Source organism: Equus asinus, chromosome 13 (assembly GCF_041296235.1).
Source record: "Equus asinus isolate D_3611 breed Donkey chromosome 13, EquAss-T2T_v2, whole genome shotgun sequence".
NCBI lineage: Eukaryota > Metazoa > Chordata > Mammalia > Perissodactyla > Equidae > Equus > Equus asinus.
In genome coordinates, this window is record NC_091802.1 from 55,839,282 (window position 1) to 55,854,664 (window position 15,383).

General features: G+C 55.4%; 1 protein-coding gene across 15 annotated transcripts in view; it reads left to right on the forward strand.

Moving 5' to 3' along the window:
• TMEM94 (transmembrane protein 94) overlaps positions 1-15,383 on the forward strand; it is a 33,103-nt gene that overhangs the window by 8,441 nt on the left and 9,279 nt on the right. For 7 of the 15 annotated variants that reach the window (XM_044744580.2, XM_044744581.2, XM_044744584.2 and 4 more), the window contains exons 2-11: positions 141-322; positions 760-889; positions 10,695-10,814; positions 11,175-11,302; positions 11,643-11,779; positions 13,283-13,485; positions 13,845-13,996; positions 14,346-14,448; positions 14,658-14,744; positions 15,018-15,134. In XM_044744580.2, the coding sequence (XP_044600515.1) occupies positions 249-322; positions 760-889; positions 10,695-10,814; positions 11,175-11,302; positions 11,643-11,779; positions 13,283-13,485; positions 13,845-13,996; positions 14,346-14,448; positions 14,658-14,744; positions 15,018-15,134 (1,251 nt within the window). In that variant the 5' untranslated portion in view covers positions 141-248. Of the gene's footprint in view, positions 1-140; positions 323-759; positions 890-4,753; positions 5,019-10,694; positions 10,815-11,174; positions 11,303-11,642; positions 11,780-13,282; positions 13,486-13,844; positions 13,997-14,345; positions 14,449-14,657; positions 14,745-15,017; positions 15,135-15,383 lie in introns of those variants that run through there. The other 8 variants (XM_014839775.3, XM_070483619.1, XM_070483621.1 and 5 more) reach the window with 2 other exon arrangements.

The following is a 15,383-nucleotide window of genomic DNA, read 5'->3' on the forward strand; positions in this document are numbered from 1 at the left end:
TCAGTGGCACTCTTTACCCAGACATGTCCTGGTCTGAAACCATTAAAGCATGTTGGCTACCAAGATGGATGAGTGAGGGTCAGGGGTTGTGTGGGGAGAGGGGTGGTGGGTGGGGAGGTAACGCAATCTTCATTTTCCAGATTGTTGTCAGATTGGCTCACCCATCCTTGTGGACATCTGCCCAGGTGCCTGTGGAGCACTGCCCTGTTGGCAAACCGCACGAGAGGCCCGGCTGTCTGTGGCCATGTATGTGTTGGCATGTGCGGTGTGTTTCCCAGCAAATGGAAATAGACGGATTCCATGCTCCTAGTGGCAGCAGTGGGTGAGCCTGTCTCTACTTTCTGTCATCTCCCCACCACTCTCCTGAACATTCTAGTTGTGTCTAGATTCCAGTTTACCTTAATGCTAACCTTCCCTTTTTAAAAAGCTGATAAGCCAGGGCTTTTCCTGCCTGCTGGAAATCAGTGAGTTAAAGAGTACACGTGGAACAAAACATGTGCCTCCAAACGTTAGGGTTAAAAGAGGAAAGCTTGCAGCCCTCCAGCGTCCCCTCCGTAGCCTGCTCCCTCCTGGCCTCAGAGAGGGGAATTTGTCCGAAGCTCACTGCCGCTAGAACAGGGCCAGCCAGGGTTCATGGTCAGTGGAGCCAGTTCTGTTCCATGCACCACTCTGTTGTTCAGATGGTACTGCTGTATTTCCTGATAGTCGCCTGTTCCAGCAACCTGGACTTACGGGATCTCTTTCCTCTTTTTTCCCCAGATGCTGTGACTGTGACAGAGCCCCTGGGGTTTGTACATGTTGGGGAGGAGCCTTCCTTTTGGGGGTGACCACGTTCATCTGGGCATGCCTGCAGTACTCTGGGCCCATGGACCTGAAGGAGAAGCATGCGGTAGGCCTCTTTCTGTTCCCTTATGGGTGCTGTCTCTGTGTCTCTGTTGGACTCTCTCTACTTGTGTTTGCCTGGGGGGGGTCCTCCTTTGAGGGCTTTAAACCACAAGTGAGAGAGGGGTGCAGCTCTGAGGCTTGGGGTAGCTGTCTGTGATCCCCTCTGGGAGGGTGCTGTTGCTTGGCTGGACAGCACACACTTGGGGAGCTGTGAATACAGGACAAAGTGGACCTGTTAACACAACTGCGTGGGAGCAGGTTTCTGATTTGTGTTGGCTCCGAGCCAGCCTCCCGCTTCTTGCCCGGGGCTGTGTAATTTGGTTGGTTTGCTCTTTGCTAGGGCTCTGCCCCAACCTGCTGAGCCTTGTTGAGTACTGTCGGGCACCCTCTCTGTGGTTAGGGAAGAGCTCCCCAGTTAGACTCCAAACACAGCTGTGGCATCAGCTGGAGTGAGCAGCCAGGCGTCCTTAGATCGGCCTCCTCCTCCTGGCCTGACTCAGGTACTCCAGCGTCCAGGTACGCCGTCTTTGCATGCAGGTAGATTTGTCATCAGAGTCTCCCTCTCCCCTGATGAAGACTGTCTCTTGCCTGGACTTCTGCCACACCTTCCTGACAGGTCCCTCTGTCTCTGATCTCCTTCCTTCACTTAGCTGTCAGAGAAAGCTATCCAAAATGCAGAGCTGACTGTTTTGTCGCCCTTGCTTAAAAGTTGTCAATGGCTCCATGCCACCTGCTGAAACCTTTAGGGTGGTGTACACAGCCCTCCATAACCCCGCTCCTGCCCGTCAGCCCAGCGTCCCTAGCCTCCCCTGCCTTGGCCTTTACCACTAGTAATTCTGAATGCTTCAGAGTTGGGGCACACATTCCACGTTTAGGCTCTTACCCTAAAATGCTCCCCACCCCTTTTCCTGGCAAACTCCTACTATTCTTTCTTCAAGACCCAGTTTAGGCATCACCTTCTCCAGATAAGTCCTCCTTCCCCACCTCCAGAGGTCACTCCTGTCAGCGTTTATAGTATCTCCACTATTGTCCTTGCTATACTGTATTGAAATAATCTGTCTGTCCCTCTTTATCTCAGTGTCCCTGGCTCCTAGCAGAGAGCCTGGCAGGTAGCAAAGGCTTAGTAAATACTTATTGACTTGAACTTATGGATAGTGATCTTTCTGCCAAAGAAATCTTGGGAAGTCTGGAGGGGGAGCTGTGGGTGCGCACACTGGACCTCTGATGATGCCTGGCTGATTGCTGACTTGTTCAGCTCCAGGCTTCTCATGCCTCTGGACCAGCTGTGGAACAGGCTTGTGGGCCTGGACTTGAAGCAGGTATGTTCAGCATCCTGTTCACAGACATGTCTGGCTGCTCTGCTGGTGTCCATGCTACCAGTGATCGGCATGGAGGGAAAGCTACCCCTGCCTCTCTCCTAGCCTGGGTGCAAGGCTGCTGCACACGGTTGCAAGGGCTGTGCCCTGCTCAATTCCAGGGAGTATCCCACTAGAGGCTATGTTGTTGTACGATGTAGTGGCCTGCCTGGGTGAGGCTGAATGTCCCCCACACAGAGGACAGTATTGTCCTATGGTTCCATCCTGCTGCTGAAACACCAGTTGCCAGTGAATTGGAGAAACAAAGTTCTGTGATCCAGGGGGCTGGCTTCTCAGGCCTGAGGAAGACTTGAGCGCCCAGACTGGATAAGCTCTCAGGGTCCGTTTTCCCGGAGGATTCTTCTCTATCCTCTTCTTTCTCTTGCTGGATAGACAAGTCCTGAACTAGAAAGCGTCGTCACCATCATCATCAGCCATATTTGTGGAATGGCTCCTTTGAGTTGGTAGCAGTCTAGGTACTGAGCAGGTGGCCCCTGGCTTGGAGACGCTCACAGCCTACTTGAGGAATTGATAGTTCAAGCAGCTAAGCCATAGAGCCTGATGGGGATTCTACCTGAGACACCATGCCAGTCGTACAAATGGGCTTCTAAAGGTAATCCCTGTGGCTTCTGACAGTGGAAGGCTTGCTGGAGGAGTAGCAGTGGGAGGTATGGCATGGTGGTGGTTGATGGTAAGATGGCCTGTTGTCCCCTGGCTATAGCCCAGGGTTGGTTGCTTGTTGATTTTCTTCCCCCCGGCCCTGTCACTTTATGACACGCCGTTCCTCACTGTCCCCTTTGGAGCCTCCTCTTCTGTCTCTAGTCTTCCAGCCCGTGGTGGCATACTGTGTCAGTGATGGCCTGGGTTTCTGCTTCTTAGATGCAGAGCTTGCCTTCACTTGCTGAAGTGGGCAGTGTAGGAAGGGGGCAGGACGGGAGAGGGCCGCGTTGGGGGCCCTGCAGGACAGCCGGGTCAGACCCTGTGAGCTGATCTTTTTAGGGCCTGTTGCACAGGATGGGGAGTGTTTGCGTTGTGGTTCCCACAGAGCACTGTCTTGGTAGAAAGCTAAAGGGAAGTGTGACCTGGGAGCAGGGGACAGGGGGACAGGAGTCTTTCCTTGGCAGTTTGCTAAGACAGCTGCCATCCTCAGAGTAGCTGGCTTGGAAGCTGACCCCTCCTCCCCCTGGCCTTAGCCTCATGAGGACTTCCTGCCCTTAATCTCTGGACCACCCTGCCCCTCCTTTGCCCATTCAGCTGTGGGTTTAGCAAGGGCCCCCAGGGAGCTGTGCTAGAGAAGCGGGAGGGCAGAGGCCAGCTCGAACTCGCTGAGGCTCTCTCTTCCCTCCCTTGCAACTCACATGGTGTTGTCTAGGAAACAGGGCCCTGGAGAAAAGTGCTCAGGCTCTAGCCTGCGCTCTGGGCTTATTGGACCTGTTAGGTTGCTTCCTCTCCCTCGGGGTTTTGTAGCCCCATCCTAAGGGTGGCCTGGAATTAGGCAGAGAAGTTTCCTGTCCACTCCCAGGGACTTTTGACCTTCTTTCTCCAGGGGTCTGTGCTGAGAGCTTCCTGTATATCAAACTTGGGGTCCTAGAGTGATGTGTAGGTTCTGCCTGATGGCCAAGAGGTGCTGAGGTAGGAGCCCCAGGTCACTGGCCTCTTCTTTCTGCCTGAGAGATGAGGCCCAGGTGTCCACATGCCTTCTCTGGTCCCAGTGGCACTTTGTCAGGTGTCTCTAAATGCGGCTGGACGTTCGTCAGCTGCTGCCCAATCTCTGAACTCTCATAGATTAGTGGCTATTGGAGCCCTGCTGACCCCCGTAACCTAGTGGAAAGGTGTTAGGTGCTAGGCATTGGAATCCTCAGAGGTCCTCCCTTTTGGCTGGCTCTTCCCTCTTCTACTAGCTTCTTCTGCTCGCTCCCTGGCCCCCTGCTCTGCCTCCTAGAAGTCACTGCTCCAGTCTTCTCAAGTGCCAGTTTTTCCCCCTCTACGCAGAATGTGCTGCTTTTAGTAACGCACAAGGCCCCTCTCCCCTCCTTCCTGTGGCTCTAATGTGGAAAGAGCTGTTATGGGCGTGGCTCCATGCTAGGAGTCTCTGAGTGATTTGGGGGAGCTCTCATGGATAACAAGCTCACCACAGTGGGGTTCCTACTCTTGCCTAGTGACTTGGGGCCAAGGAAAGGTAGTCTGGGAAGAGAGCCCAGGTACTCCTTGATGCCGGCAGTTACCCTCAGGGCTCTGGGCCAATAGCAGCCATTTCCTGCATAGCTTCTCCCCCTGCCCGCACTGTGCATGCATCCACACCCCCCTGGCTGCGCGTTGCCCCTCTGCTCACCCCTCAGTGACCTTGTCTGATGCATGGACCAAGCTCCTGGACATCTGGCAGAGCATCGTACAAACTTTCTCCTCTCAACCCCCTCTCTCCTCCTCCTTTCCCTCTTGCCTCTCCCTCCCTCCCACGGCTGTGACTGCCTCCTCCTCCCTCCCTAAATCTGCAGCGTGACTGGAAATAGGCTGAATTAATCAGCAGATTGAAGCTCCACTCTGCTGTACCGGATTCTCTGCAGCGCCCGGCTCCTCACTCACACGCTCTCCAGCTCTCCCTTCCTTTTTTCTCTTCTCTCACTCTTTCTCCCTCTCTTTCTCTTTCTGTTCCTTTCTCTTTCTCTTTGAGGGTGGTGTTGGAAGTTGTGTGGCTGATCCCTTGTGTGGCTCAGGCTCCACCCCATGCTCTTTAAGCAGGCAGAGCTATGGATGCCCCATCAGGGCAAATGCAACAAAGTGAGTATGCCGGCTTGGCTTTTACGTTTCTGTTACAAATGCCTTGTTCCCTGCTTTGTCGGGTTAGCGGTTGCTACAAGTCTTGAAGATGGATGCCCAAACCAGGGGCAGCTCCGATTACAAGGTAGCTTAGCATGGTGGAAAGAGGCTGGGAACAGGAGCCAGAAAGCCAATGTGTCTGAGGAGCTGCCACCCAGGCTCCCAAGTCACCCAGAGCAGAACTGGAGCTGAGTTTCCCAGTGGGGCATCTGGGCAAGGTATGCTGGCATCTGGGTCTCATGTACAGGTGACGGGAAGCTCTGGGCCTGGATGCCAGCCCTCCTCAGGGCCAGTAAGGGGGCTTTTTTTGCTGGACCACATGGGTCATTGAGACAGGGGCAATCAGGGCTGGAGTGATTTCTTCCTGGGTCTTATGCTGCAGGGGGAAGAAGATGGGTGAAAATGCCAAGGTCAGCTTGAGGCCGGAACAGGAGGAAGCCTGAGGCTTTGATTTGCCTGGCTGCAGACAGAGTCGATTTGTGTCTGGCCAAACTCAGAACAGATTTATCGTGACTGCTAAAGAAGACCCTGGTGTATAGTGGCCAGATCTCTGCTTCAGGGATTCAGGCATTATGTGGAGTCCAACTTCGGCTCCCCTCCCCTCCTGCACTAGCCAGGAAGGCTGTGACGGTGGGGACCTGGCAAAGGAGCCAGGCCCCAGCCAGTTCTAATTAATGGTTACCTGCTGTTGTCAAGGCTGAGGGTCAAGGTCTAAATTTATAACCTGTCTACCTGTGCCTTGGGGACCTTGATTCTGCTTGCTCCCGAAATAGGTGGAGTAGGAAGGAAAAGAGTTGCTGTGCTGAGAGGACCTCAGAGGAGTCCTGAAGGGACAGGGGTTGGGGGCTGAGGGGCTTCTGGCTCTGGGCCACCTGAGAAACCTGACTGAGGTGGCACAGGAGAGCTCAGGTGTGTTGGCTCTCGAAAGGCTTATTAGACTGACCCGGATGCTCAGCTTCAGGCCCTGCAGAGCTGGTCCTGTCCAGTAGCAGGTTCCTTGTGGTTCTGATTTAACAGAGTTCTGTCACCACCTTGCTGCTCCCCTAGGTCCCCATATCCTGCCAGTGTCCCCCTTGGATGATGGAACGGGGAGAAGCAGCCCAGCTCACGATTTGCATTTGCTGCCAGCCTTCCAGAGCCTCGAGTCACTCTCTGTTGGGTCTGGTTGAACCTGAGCAATTTAAACAGTAGGATGGGGTTACTTCTACCCGGAAAGCATGAGTGTAAGTGAAGAAGCAGGGCCTCGCCTCCCCTCTGGTGTCGAGACCTCCCTTAGCCAGCACTCCTCGGCCTGGCATGTCTCTGGAGGTGCCTGTCAGTGGAGCAGGGTGGGAATTTCTGAGCATCTGGGAAGCAGGAAGACTCTCTTACTCCTTGTGGGTACTTAAGGCCGGGGCAGCTTTTCCTCACCCTCTTTGGCCCTTGCAGGCAAGAAGAGCAGACCTCAGATTGCATGTGTATGACTCAGGTCCTTCTTTCTCTAACAAACCATACCCATCGTTGCACAGTCTCCTCACTGGGGCCCAGACACACCCAGGTGCCCAGCCTAACTTGTGCTTTGAGAACAGCTGGCAGGGCCCACTCATTTACCAGCCCTTCCTGAATTTCCTTCAGAAAGTGTGACGGTCTTCCACCAAGTTGCTCAGCTTTGGCTCTCCTCCTGCGCTGGGGGAGAAGCCACGACACAGTGAGAGAAACAGGGATTTTACCCACAACCGGGACCTCCTGCTGGAGGTGGGGTGAGATGTTGCCATTCAGCATCAGTGAGTGGCCACAGCAGTTGGATAAGTTTGGTTGGGGCCATGGAGAGTAGGCTGGCCTAGAAGGCTGTGTCCTCGCCCCAGGGCCAGCCTGTGCGGGCAGGCGCTTTCTTCAGGAGGCATGTAATTACAGAATGGCTTGTTTTTCCTCTGTTGTGTTGTCTGTAATCGCCAGTCTGGAGTTGGTGCTCCTGGCCAGACACAACATGCGGGGGCAGACACACACAGTCAGCTCTGCGCTCCCCTCCCGCCTCTGCTGGCCCTGCCCCAGGAGCGCCTGCCACCCTCTGGCCCACGCCTCCCACACCTGAAGAGCAGCAGCCTGCAGGTTCTAGGAACAAGGGGGCAGAGAGAAAGAGCGAATCGGTTGCGGGCCAGGGAGGAGGAGGTCTTGGGGTTGGGGGTACCTGGAGTAAGGTGGCAGATGTCAGGACAGCCACAGGGTAAGCAGAGGGGAACTGATGTGTGTCCAGGGTCTAAAGGCCTGGCCAGAGGAGGGACGCCCTCCTGGCTCCCTGGCTGCTCCTGTTAGCTTTGCCCTGCCTTCCTGAGCATGGTCTTCATTGCAGAACAGGCAGCTTCCCAGGTGACCTGCAACCCACTGGGATTTGTCTGGCCCTTCCTTTCTCTTGCCTCTCCACCTCTGCAGGCCAGCCCTTCCCTGCCTCTGGGAGGTTCTCCCACTTTATCATTTCTGGAGGCCTGGCCTAGGCAAGTCCTTCCTGGGAACTCTCACATCCCTCCTGCAGAGAGGGAGGGAGTGGGGGCTTGGGAGGGCTGAGCCTGAGCGAGAAAGGGCCAGTGGGGAGGCGAGGCCCGGGAAGCCCTGCTTTCTCACCCTAGCCCTGTTGGCAGCGGCTGGGCCTTCCCAAGTCTCGTCTTCCCTGGGCCGGGAGGAACAGGCATCACCCCTCTGAGCCGCCCCTTGGACACGAGAAGCCCTCTGGTCCCCTTTCCTTTTCTCTCCTGCTCTCGGCCTCCTGGAGGCTTCCCCTTCCATGTCAGGAGGCAAGGAGGCAGAGGTAGAGGCCTTAGCCTTACCCGACACTCACTTGTCCTGGATTGCCCTCTCAGGGAGGCCCCAGGACCCCTGCCAAAGGGAGGTGGGGGCTTTGGAGTGCAGTACGCACCCATGCTGGGGTGTGGGCCTCCTGCCCCGAGGGCCTTTTCTTTCCGAGCTGAAATAACCAGTTATCCCCTCTGGGAAGAAGCAGCTCTCATCTTCATAATCCCCCAAAGCCACCATGGAGAGATGGGATTAGGTGAGATTTAGGCAAGGGATCTGGGAAGTCTTGGGCCAGGCCGGCTCTGGAGCCCGTCCTCATCCCTCAGGTCCAGGAAGTTGGCAGGAGGCCAACGTGGGGCTCCACTCAGGTGCCACCTACCGCCAGCTCTACAGCGTGGATGCTCCCCCATCCAGCAACCCCTTCTGGTTGTGGAGATGTGTGTCCTGCGAGGGGAGAGGCTTCCAAGGGGAGGGGTGGGTATGGAGACAGGTGGGGAGGAGGAAATCCAGAACATTAGTGGGCAAAGCCAGGGCAGGACCCTGGGCAAAGCAGATGTATGGGTGATAGGAGCAGAAGGGGGAGGACAATGAGCCGAGGCAACCAGGCGTCACTGGCTCAGCCGCCCGGGGTCTGACTCAGTAGATAACTGTGAGTCCCTCTCTGGGTGTCCAGGTCTAGGGCTTCGCTCCTCTTGCTTAGGAACTTTTCCTGGTGGAAGCTCACATTGGTGCTCATCAGGTGGCCCCTGGGAGACTCACTTCTCCCCCAGGCACTGCCTTTCCTGAGGGCATTCTTTTTAATAGGACCCCTGAGTTGGGGATCTGTGCATTAGGTTCAACCTGGGATAGGCCTCACCTCCAGAAGTTTTGACTCGGTAGGTCTGGGGTGGGGCCTGGACGTCCACAGTTTTAAAAGCTCCAGGTGTTTCTGCTACAGATCCTGGGTTGACACCCCCTGATTAAGGTATCATTGGGATCAGTGATGAATGTGTACATTCATTCATTCATTCAGCGAGGATTCACTGAGCTGCTGCTGTGTGCCCGGCACTGTCTTAGTGGATGGTGGGAGGGGTGTGGAGATGGGAAAATTCAGTACCTGTTTTCACAGCATTGGCAGTCTAGTGGGAGAGCAGACAAGTCAATCTATGATGACAGTTCTCCACAATGCAGACTGTGGGCCAGGTTGCCCAGGGTGCTGTTAGAATACAAACCTCCCCCCATAAGTGCAGCCCTAGGTTTTGGGAAAATTTCCCAGAGCAGGTGACGTTTGAGCTGAGTCTTGAAGGAGAAGTAAGAGTTGTCTGGGGGTGGGGAGTGTGTTCTTGGCCAGGAAAATACGTCAAGGTATTTGCATATGGGCTGGAGGAGCATGGCATGGGGCAGGAGTAGCAGGAAAGGAGTCTGGAGAAGCTGGCAGATCGCAGATCATGCTCAGGAGTCTGGGTTTGATTTTAAAGGTACACGAGGCCAGCTGATCAGCTGAGCCCTCACTCTGGCTGGGGTGTTGCAGCTGGTTTGGAAAAGGTAGGGACAGGGGACAGGAGGAGAGAGGCGCTGGCGGGAGGGTAGAGATATTCTAGTCTGGGGTGTTCTGGCTCTGGCCTGGGTGCCTGGGTGCCTGGGTGAGGTGGCACCTGCAGGAGGGGGGCTGAATTGCAGGGAGGGCCAGGCGGCGATTTCGGAGTTTTGGACATATGGACTCACAGGTACCTATGAAACAGCTGTGAAGCAGTTCAGTAAATGGGCCAGAATTCGGGGTACTGGTCAGGTTGGAGGTAAAATTTAGGAGTTGTAAGCTTATTGGTGGTGGGTGAATCCATGACTGTGGCCGAGGTTGCCCTGGAAATGTACATAAAGTTACTAAGAAGATGTGGGAAGATGCACTGTAGGGTAGACAGAGGGGAAAGGACAGAGTTGAAGAAGGAGAAAACAGGAGAGAAGCCCAGGAACAGGGGGTCTCAACCAGGAGAGGCCCAGCCATGGGGTCACATAGGTCTGTGGGTGGTCCCCAGTGTTGCCTGGGGACTGCCTCGTCTATACCTTGTTCCACCCATCCTTGGTGAGATGAGAGCGTGGTGTAGTCAGTGCACGGTCCTTTCCTGGGAGCAGCTTTTTTCTGAGATTTTGTCCTTCCTGATGCTGTGGTGTGACAATATCCTTTCTTTTATGCAATGTAGTAACAGAAGATGGTGGGTTTTTCTTAATGTTTTTACCAGGAACAATGAAAAGCTAGCATCTGTATCTTAGTTCTCCTCTCACCATTTCAAAAAATATGTATTTTCTGGGGGCCAGCCCCGTGACCGACTGGTTAAGTTTGCATGCTCTGCTTCGGTAGCCCAGGGTTTCACCAGTTCAAATCCTGGGCGCGGACATGGCATCACTTGTTGGGTCATGCTGAGGCGGCGTCCCACATGCCACAACTAGAAGGACCCACAACTAAAAATACGCAACTTTGTACCGGGGGGCTTTGAGAGGAAAAGGAAAAATTAAAAATCTAAAAAAAAAAAAAAAGTATTTTCTGGCCCATGAAATCTAAAACTTGGCAACAGTGAGGTAAATTGGGAGGTCAGTGGTGAGAACTTTCTGAGTGGGGCTGAGAGAGGCTGATGGCAGGGAGTTGAGAGGTGAGTGAAGGTGAGTTAGAAAACGCTGAGTACAGAAAGTTTGTATCGGTTTTCGTGTTAAACGTGGCTTTGAACATTAGGAACTGTGTACTTGAACACCCTGAGGGACCAGGGCCAGTGGTGGAAGAGAAGGTGAGGCTTCAGGAGGAGGGAGGAAGGGCCTGGTGAGATGAAGAGTGGAGAGCCCCATCTTGGCAGGGACCTGAGGCCTCCAGGGAGATGCTGAGAGCCTCCTGCTTCCCTCCAGGGCGAGCCACCCTTGGCCCTGGGCCTGTCCACCCGGAAGGCCCTCAGCATCCTGAAGGAGCAGCTGGAGGCGGTGCTGGAAGGACACTTGAAAGAGCGGAAGAAATGTCTCACGTGGAAGGTGAAGCTTCTTCATGGGGAGGCCAGAGCCTGGTTGGGATGGCAGAAAAGCTTGGGAGGCCCTGAGGATGGGCTGTGACTCGCCCTGTCACTGTGGGCCATGTGACTTGACAGAGGCATCACTAAAAATCAGAAGGGAGTGCAGTTCCCTTTCAGAGTGATGTCTTGACCCCTCTGATGCAGGTGCCCAACAGGCTGGACCCCAGCTGAGATCAAAGCGAGAAGACAAAGGCAGCCACAGGGGCTGGGTCGGGTGGCTGTAGGGGGAAGGCGGCCAGATTCTAGCAGGATGGAGAACCTCAGCTCCTTCCTACCTCCTTGTCCCCGGACCTCTCACTCCCCGCCTCCTGTCCCTCCTCAGGAGCTGTGGAGGAGCAGCTTCCTGCACCACAGTAACCGCTGCTCCTGTTTCCACTGGCCGGGCGCCTCGCTCATGCTGCTGGCTGTGCTGCTGCTGCTGGGCTGCTATGGGAGCCAGCCCGCTGGCAGGTACACGGGCAGCAGCCCTGGGGAGAGGCTTCCTCCCGACCTCTGACACCATGGGGCCTGGGCCTATCCCTCTCCTGCCTCAGCAGAGTGTTTCTGCCGTCACCTGGGACATCCCAGGGGAGAGGGGCTGCTGCCCCCACAGATGGCACCTGCGTTGTTTAGAAATCCTCAGCCCCTTGGCTGGCTGGTGTCAGAACCAGAATGAGACACTCTTTTCAGAAGGGACTGGGCAGGGGTAGGTGGGGTGGGTGGGGTGGAGTGAGGGGGATCTAGGGCCCGGGGTTGGCTGGGTCTGAGAACCTCTCACTGCCTGCTCGTACCTTTCGCCTCTTCCCACCAGCCACAGGGTGGAGCTGGTGAATGCCTCAGCGCTGTTCCTCTTGCTGCTTCTCAACCTTGTTCTCATTGGGCGGCAAGATCGGCTGAAGCGTCGGGAAGTAGAGCGGAGGCTCCGAGGGATCATTGACCAAATCCAAGGTGAGGCCAAGGGTCAGACATTTTGGGTGGGAACTGATGCCCTGTGATGTGTCAGAGCCCTAAGAGCTCCCTCCTGGGTCACAGCCCGGAGCCCTAGCATACCGGCGTTGGCTTTGGCCAGCATTCTGTGGCTGTTGTCATCAAGAGAGGTAGAAGGATACACTGCCCTCTTTAGAGCAGGGCAGTGAGAGCCCATGGGACAGTTGTGGGTACTCAGGAAGTGGCCTGGGCGGGCAGGAAGGCTAATGGCGGCACAGTAGACTTGCAGCTTACTCCTGCTAGTTGGGAGACTAACAGAGAAGACCTTCTCTCCTGGCAGGAGGACAGTTGAAAGTTTCTCTCCCAAGGCTGTCTTGTCTGGTGATACTGGGCCATGGGAGGTGTGACGGTGGACCAGAGAAGTTTGAAATCCTGCAAGAATCAGAGTTGGGGATAGGGAGCTGGGTTCCCAAGATGGGGCAGCCCAGTTCCTAAAGAATAGGATTGCTTGGTCAGATTTCTGCTTGTGCTTCCATTCAGCTAGTGAGACAATGGTTCCTGCTTTCCAGAGACACGTGGTCTTGTAAGAGAAGCACTCCTACTCTCGAGAGACCTTTCTCTGACAGTCCTGGGGAGTGGAGGTTTAAATGCTAAGTGAGAATGTGTTGGTTCCTTCTGAAATGATTAATTAACTGCAGCCACGCGCCAGGCACTGGGAGTACAAGGGTGCCCAAGAAAGATGGACCCTGCTCTCCGGACCTTAGTCTCTTGCTCAGGAACCGTGAGCGCCTCCCTCTTGCTTATCAAAGGCATCCCACGTGGCTTCCAGAACCTCTGGCACAGGCTCCCACCATGCTCTCCAGCCTCTTCTCTTGCTAGTCATCCTCAGGTTAAAACTACTTACCACTCCTAAACCCTCTGTAGACTTCTCTGCCTCTGTGTCTTTGTCCTGCTGTCCCTTTGGCGTGCTTCTCCCTTGCTCATCTCCTACTGACAAAATCTCACCCATTCTTCAGGACCCATCTTAGATGCTCCCTTTTCCACAAAGCCGTCTCTGATGACCGCAGCTCTTCTCTGCTCCTGTGGGACTGGGATCTTTCCTCACACTCTTAGCATATGTTTGCCTTGTTTGGAGTTATCTGCCCACATGTCTCATCTCCCCTTTTGGTTGTGGCTCCTCGAGGGCTGTAACTGTGAAGTCTTCACCTTTGACCTTTGTACCCCTCACGGGGCTCAGCACACCCCTCAGCAACATTTGTGAAGTGTATTTGAATGGAATGAGGATACAGAGAATAAAAGCTTCTGGCGTTCAGAGGAAATGGAAGTGCCTGGGCTGGATTGGTTGAGAAAGGCTTCACAGGGGAGGTGACTTTGAAAGAGGGGAGCTTTAGAATGAATGGCATGGGTTGATGCAGGCCTTCTGGGAAAGGAAGAAGAGCAGACACGGTTCCATATGTGCCTGCTGGGTCTGGCTGGTGTGCAGAGCCATGGGTGAGGCTGTTTCCCTCTTTCCGTTCTCGTCAGATGCCCTCAGGGATGGCAAGGAGATCAAGTGGCCAGATGCCATGTACCCTGACCTCCACATGCCCTTTGCACCATCCTGGTCCCTGCACTGGGCCTACAGAGATGGACATCTGGTCAACCTGCCAGTTAGCCTGTTGGTAGAAGGAGACATCATAGCTCTGAGGCCCGGCCAGGAATCATTCGCCTCTCTGAGGGGGATCAAGGTAGCTGGAGGCTTTTCTCCTTCCCTGGAAATGCTGTGGGAGCATTCACAGGCAATGGTGGGAGGGTCCCAGGGCTTCATCCTGAAGCTTTCTGGCCAGCTCATAGGCTTCTTGGCAAGGCCTCTAGGAGAATGGAGAAGAGCTGGAATGTCTTTGTCCTCCTTGTCCTGTTCTTTCTTTTCTCTGATCCTCAAGCTACTGGGAATCCGGTCCCACAGGCCCCACCCCAACTGACTCTTCACTAACTGATGGTCCCCAATCCCATGAGATGTCTCCACTTAGCTGCAATTGTCAAGGAAGAGTGGCTTCCGATAGAAGCCTTTAACTGCCCCTGCCCTCCTCCCCTTGGTCACTGGCAGGATGATGAGCACATCGTCTTGGAGCCGGGAGACCTGTTTCCCCCTTTCTCTCCACCCCCCTCTCCCCGAGGAGAAGTGAAGAAAGGGCCACAGAACCCCCAGCAGCACCGGCTCTTCCGCGTCCTTGAGACCCCTGTGATTGACAACATCAGGTAGGGGTGCTGCCCTGCCTTCCTCCTGTCCCTCCACTTCTCCTCTTCCCCATTGAGCAAGGGCTGGGGTGCCAAGGAAGGGGCCTTTTTCATACTGGGGCCCCCTTAGGGCAGGCATCTCTGTAGGTTCTTCTCTTTAGCATCTTGTGAGAATTCTTAGACTGGGTGATTGCCCCCCTGCCAGTCTGAACTCAGAGGGGACAGCTCTGGAGGCTGCCACAGGCCACTCTCCTAGGGGGCTACTTGGCCAGGGCCAGAGACCAGGAGGGAATTACAGGTCCCTGTGATGCTCAGGGAAGGTGTGGGTTTCTGGGCTCTCCCATGAATATAGGGTCACTTCTTTCTGCAGATGGTGCCTGGACATGGCCCTGTCCCGCCCAGTCACTGCTCTGGACAATGAGAGGTTCTCCGTGCAGTCAGTGATGCTGCACTATGCCGTGCCTGTGGTCCTGGTGAGTAAGGCAGGGCACGGGGCAGGGAGAGGGCCAGGAAATGGGGGAGTCTCAGGGCCAGACTCAGGTGAGCCTGTGAATGAAGAGGGGGTCCCAGAGTGAGCCGACCAGTGCCGGGGGGTGTGAGTGGGCAGAGGATGGGGAGCCTTAGAGCCCGAGTCCCTCTCTGGGGAGGGGGGTTAAGGCTGCACCTCTCCTGTTCCCAACAGGCCAGCTTCCTCATCACCAATGCCCTGCGCTTCATGTTGGACGCCCCTGGTGTCACGTCCTGGCAGTACACCCTCCTCCAGCTACAGGTAACTCCTCTCTCGTGCTTTTCTCTCTCTTCAGGCTGGCTCCCCTCATAGTGCCCTGACTGCTCAGGGCTCCCTCAAGTTTCGGCTTAAGGAGGCCTGCTTCCCTTCTTTCCCTTCCTGTCCCCGAAAGACAACTGTCCCTTTCTACTTAGGGAATGGCCCCGGGCTGGGGAAGCCCTTCCTTCCTCCCTCCCTCCCTCCTTCCCCCCTTGCCTCCCTCTCTCTGGGCCAGCAGCTCTTCATGAGCCGTCAGTGTGGTTCACTCTTTCCCAGGTGAATGGCGTCCTGCCCATCCTCCCCCTGCTCTTTCCAGTCCTCTGGGTTCTGGCATCCGCCTGTGGAGAAGCCCGTGTCCTGGCCCAGATGAGCAAGGCCTCCCCCAGTTCCCTGGTAGGTTGTTCCAAGGCATCCGGGGAACAGTTCAGAAAGAACAGAAAACAGACAAAAAGAGGGAGTCAGCTATGCCCAGCATCCAGGGGCAGAGGTCCAGCCCCGCCGTGGGCCCAGTGCTTTGGCAGGCCCTGGGCAGCTCTCTAGGGGCTTTCCCCTCTCCATCCAGAAGAGCCTCCAGGCCAGGCCTGGGGGTGGGTGAGCATCCATCCTGGCTCTCAGCAGATGGGAGATGTGGGGACTGGCTGG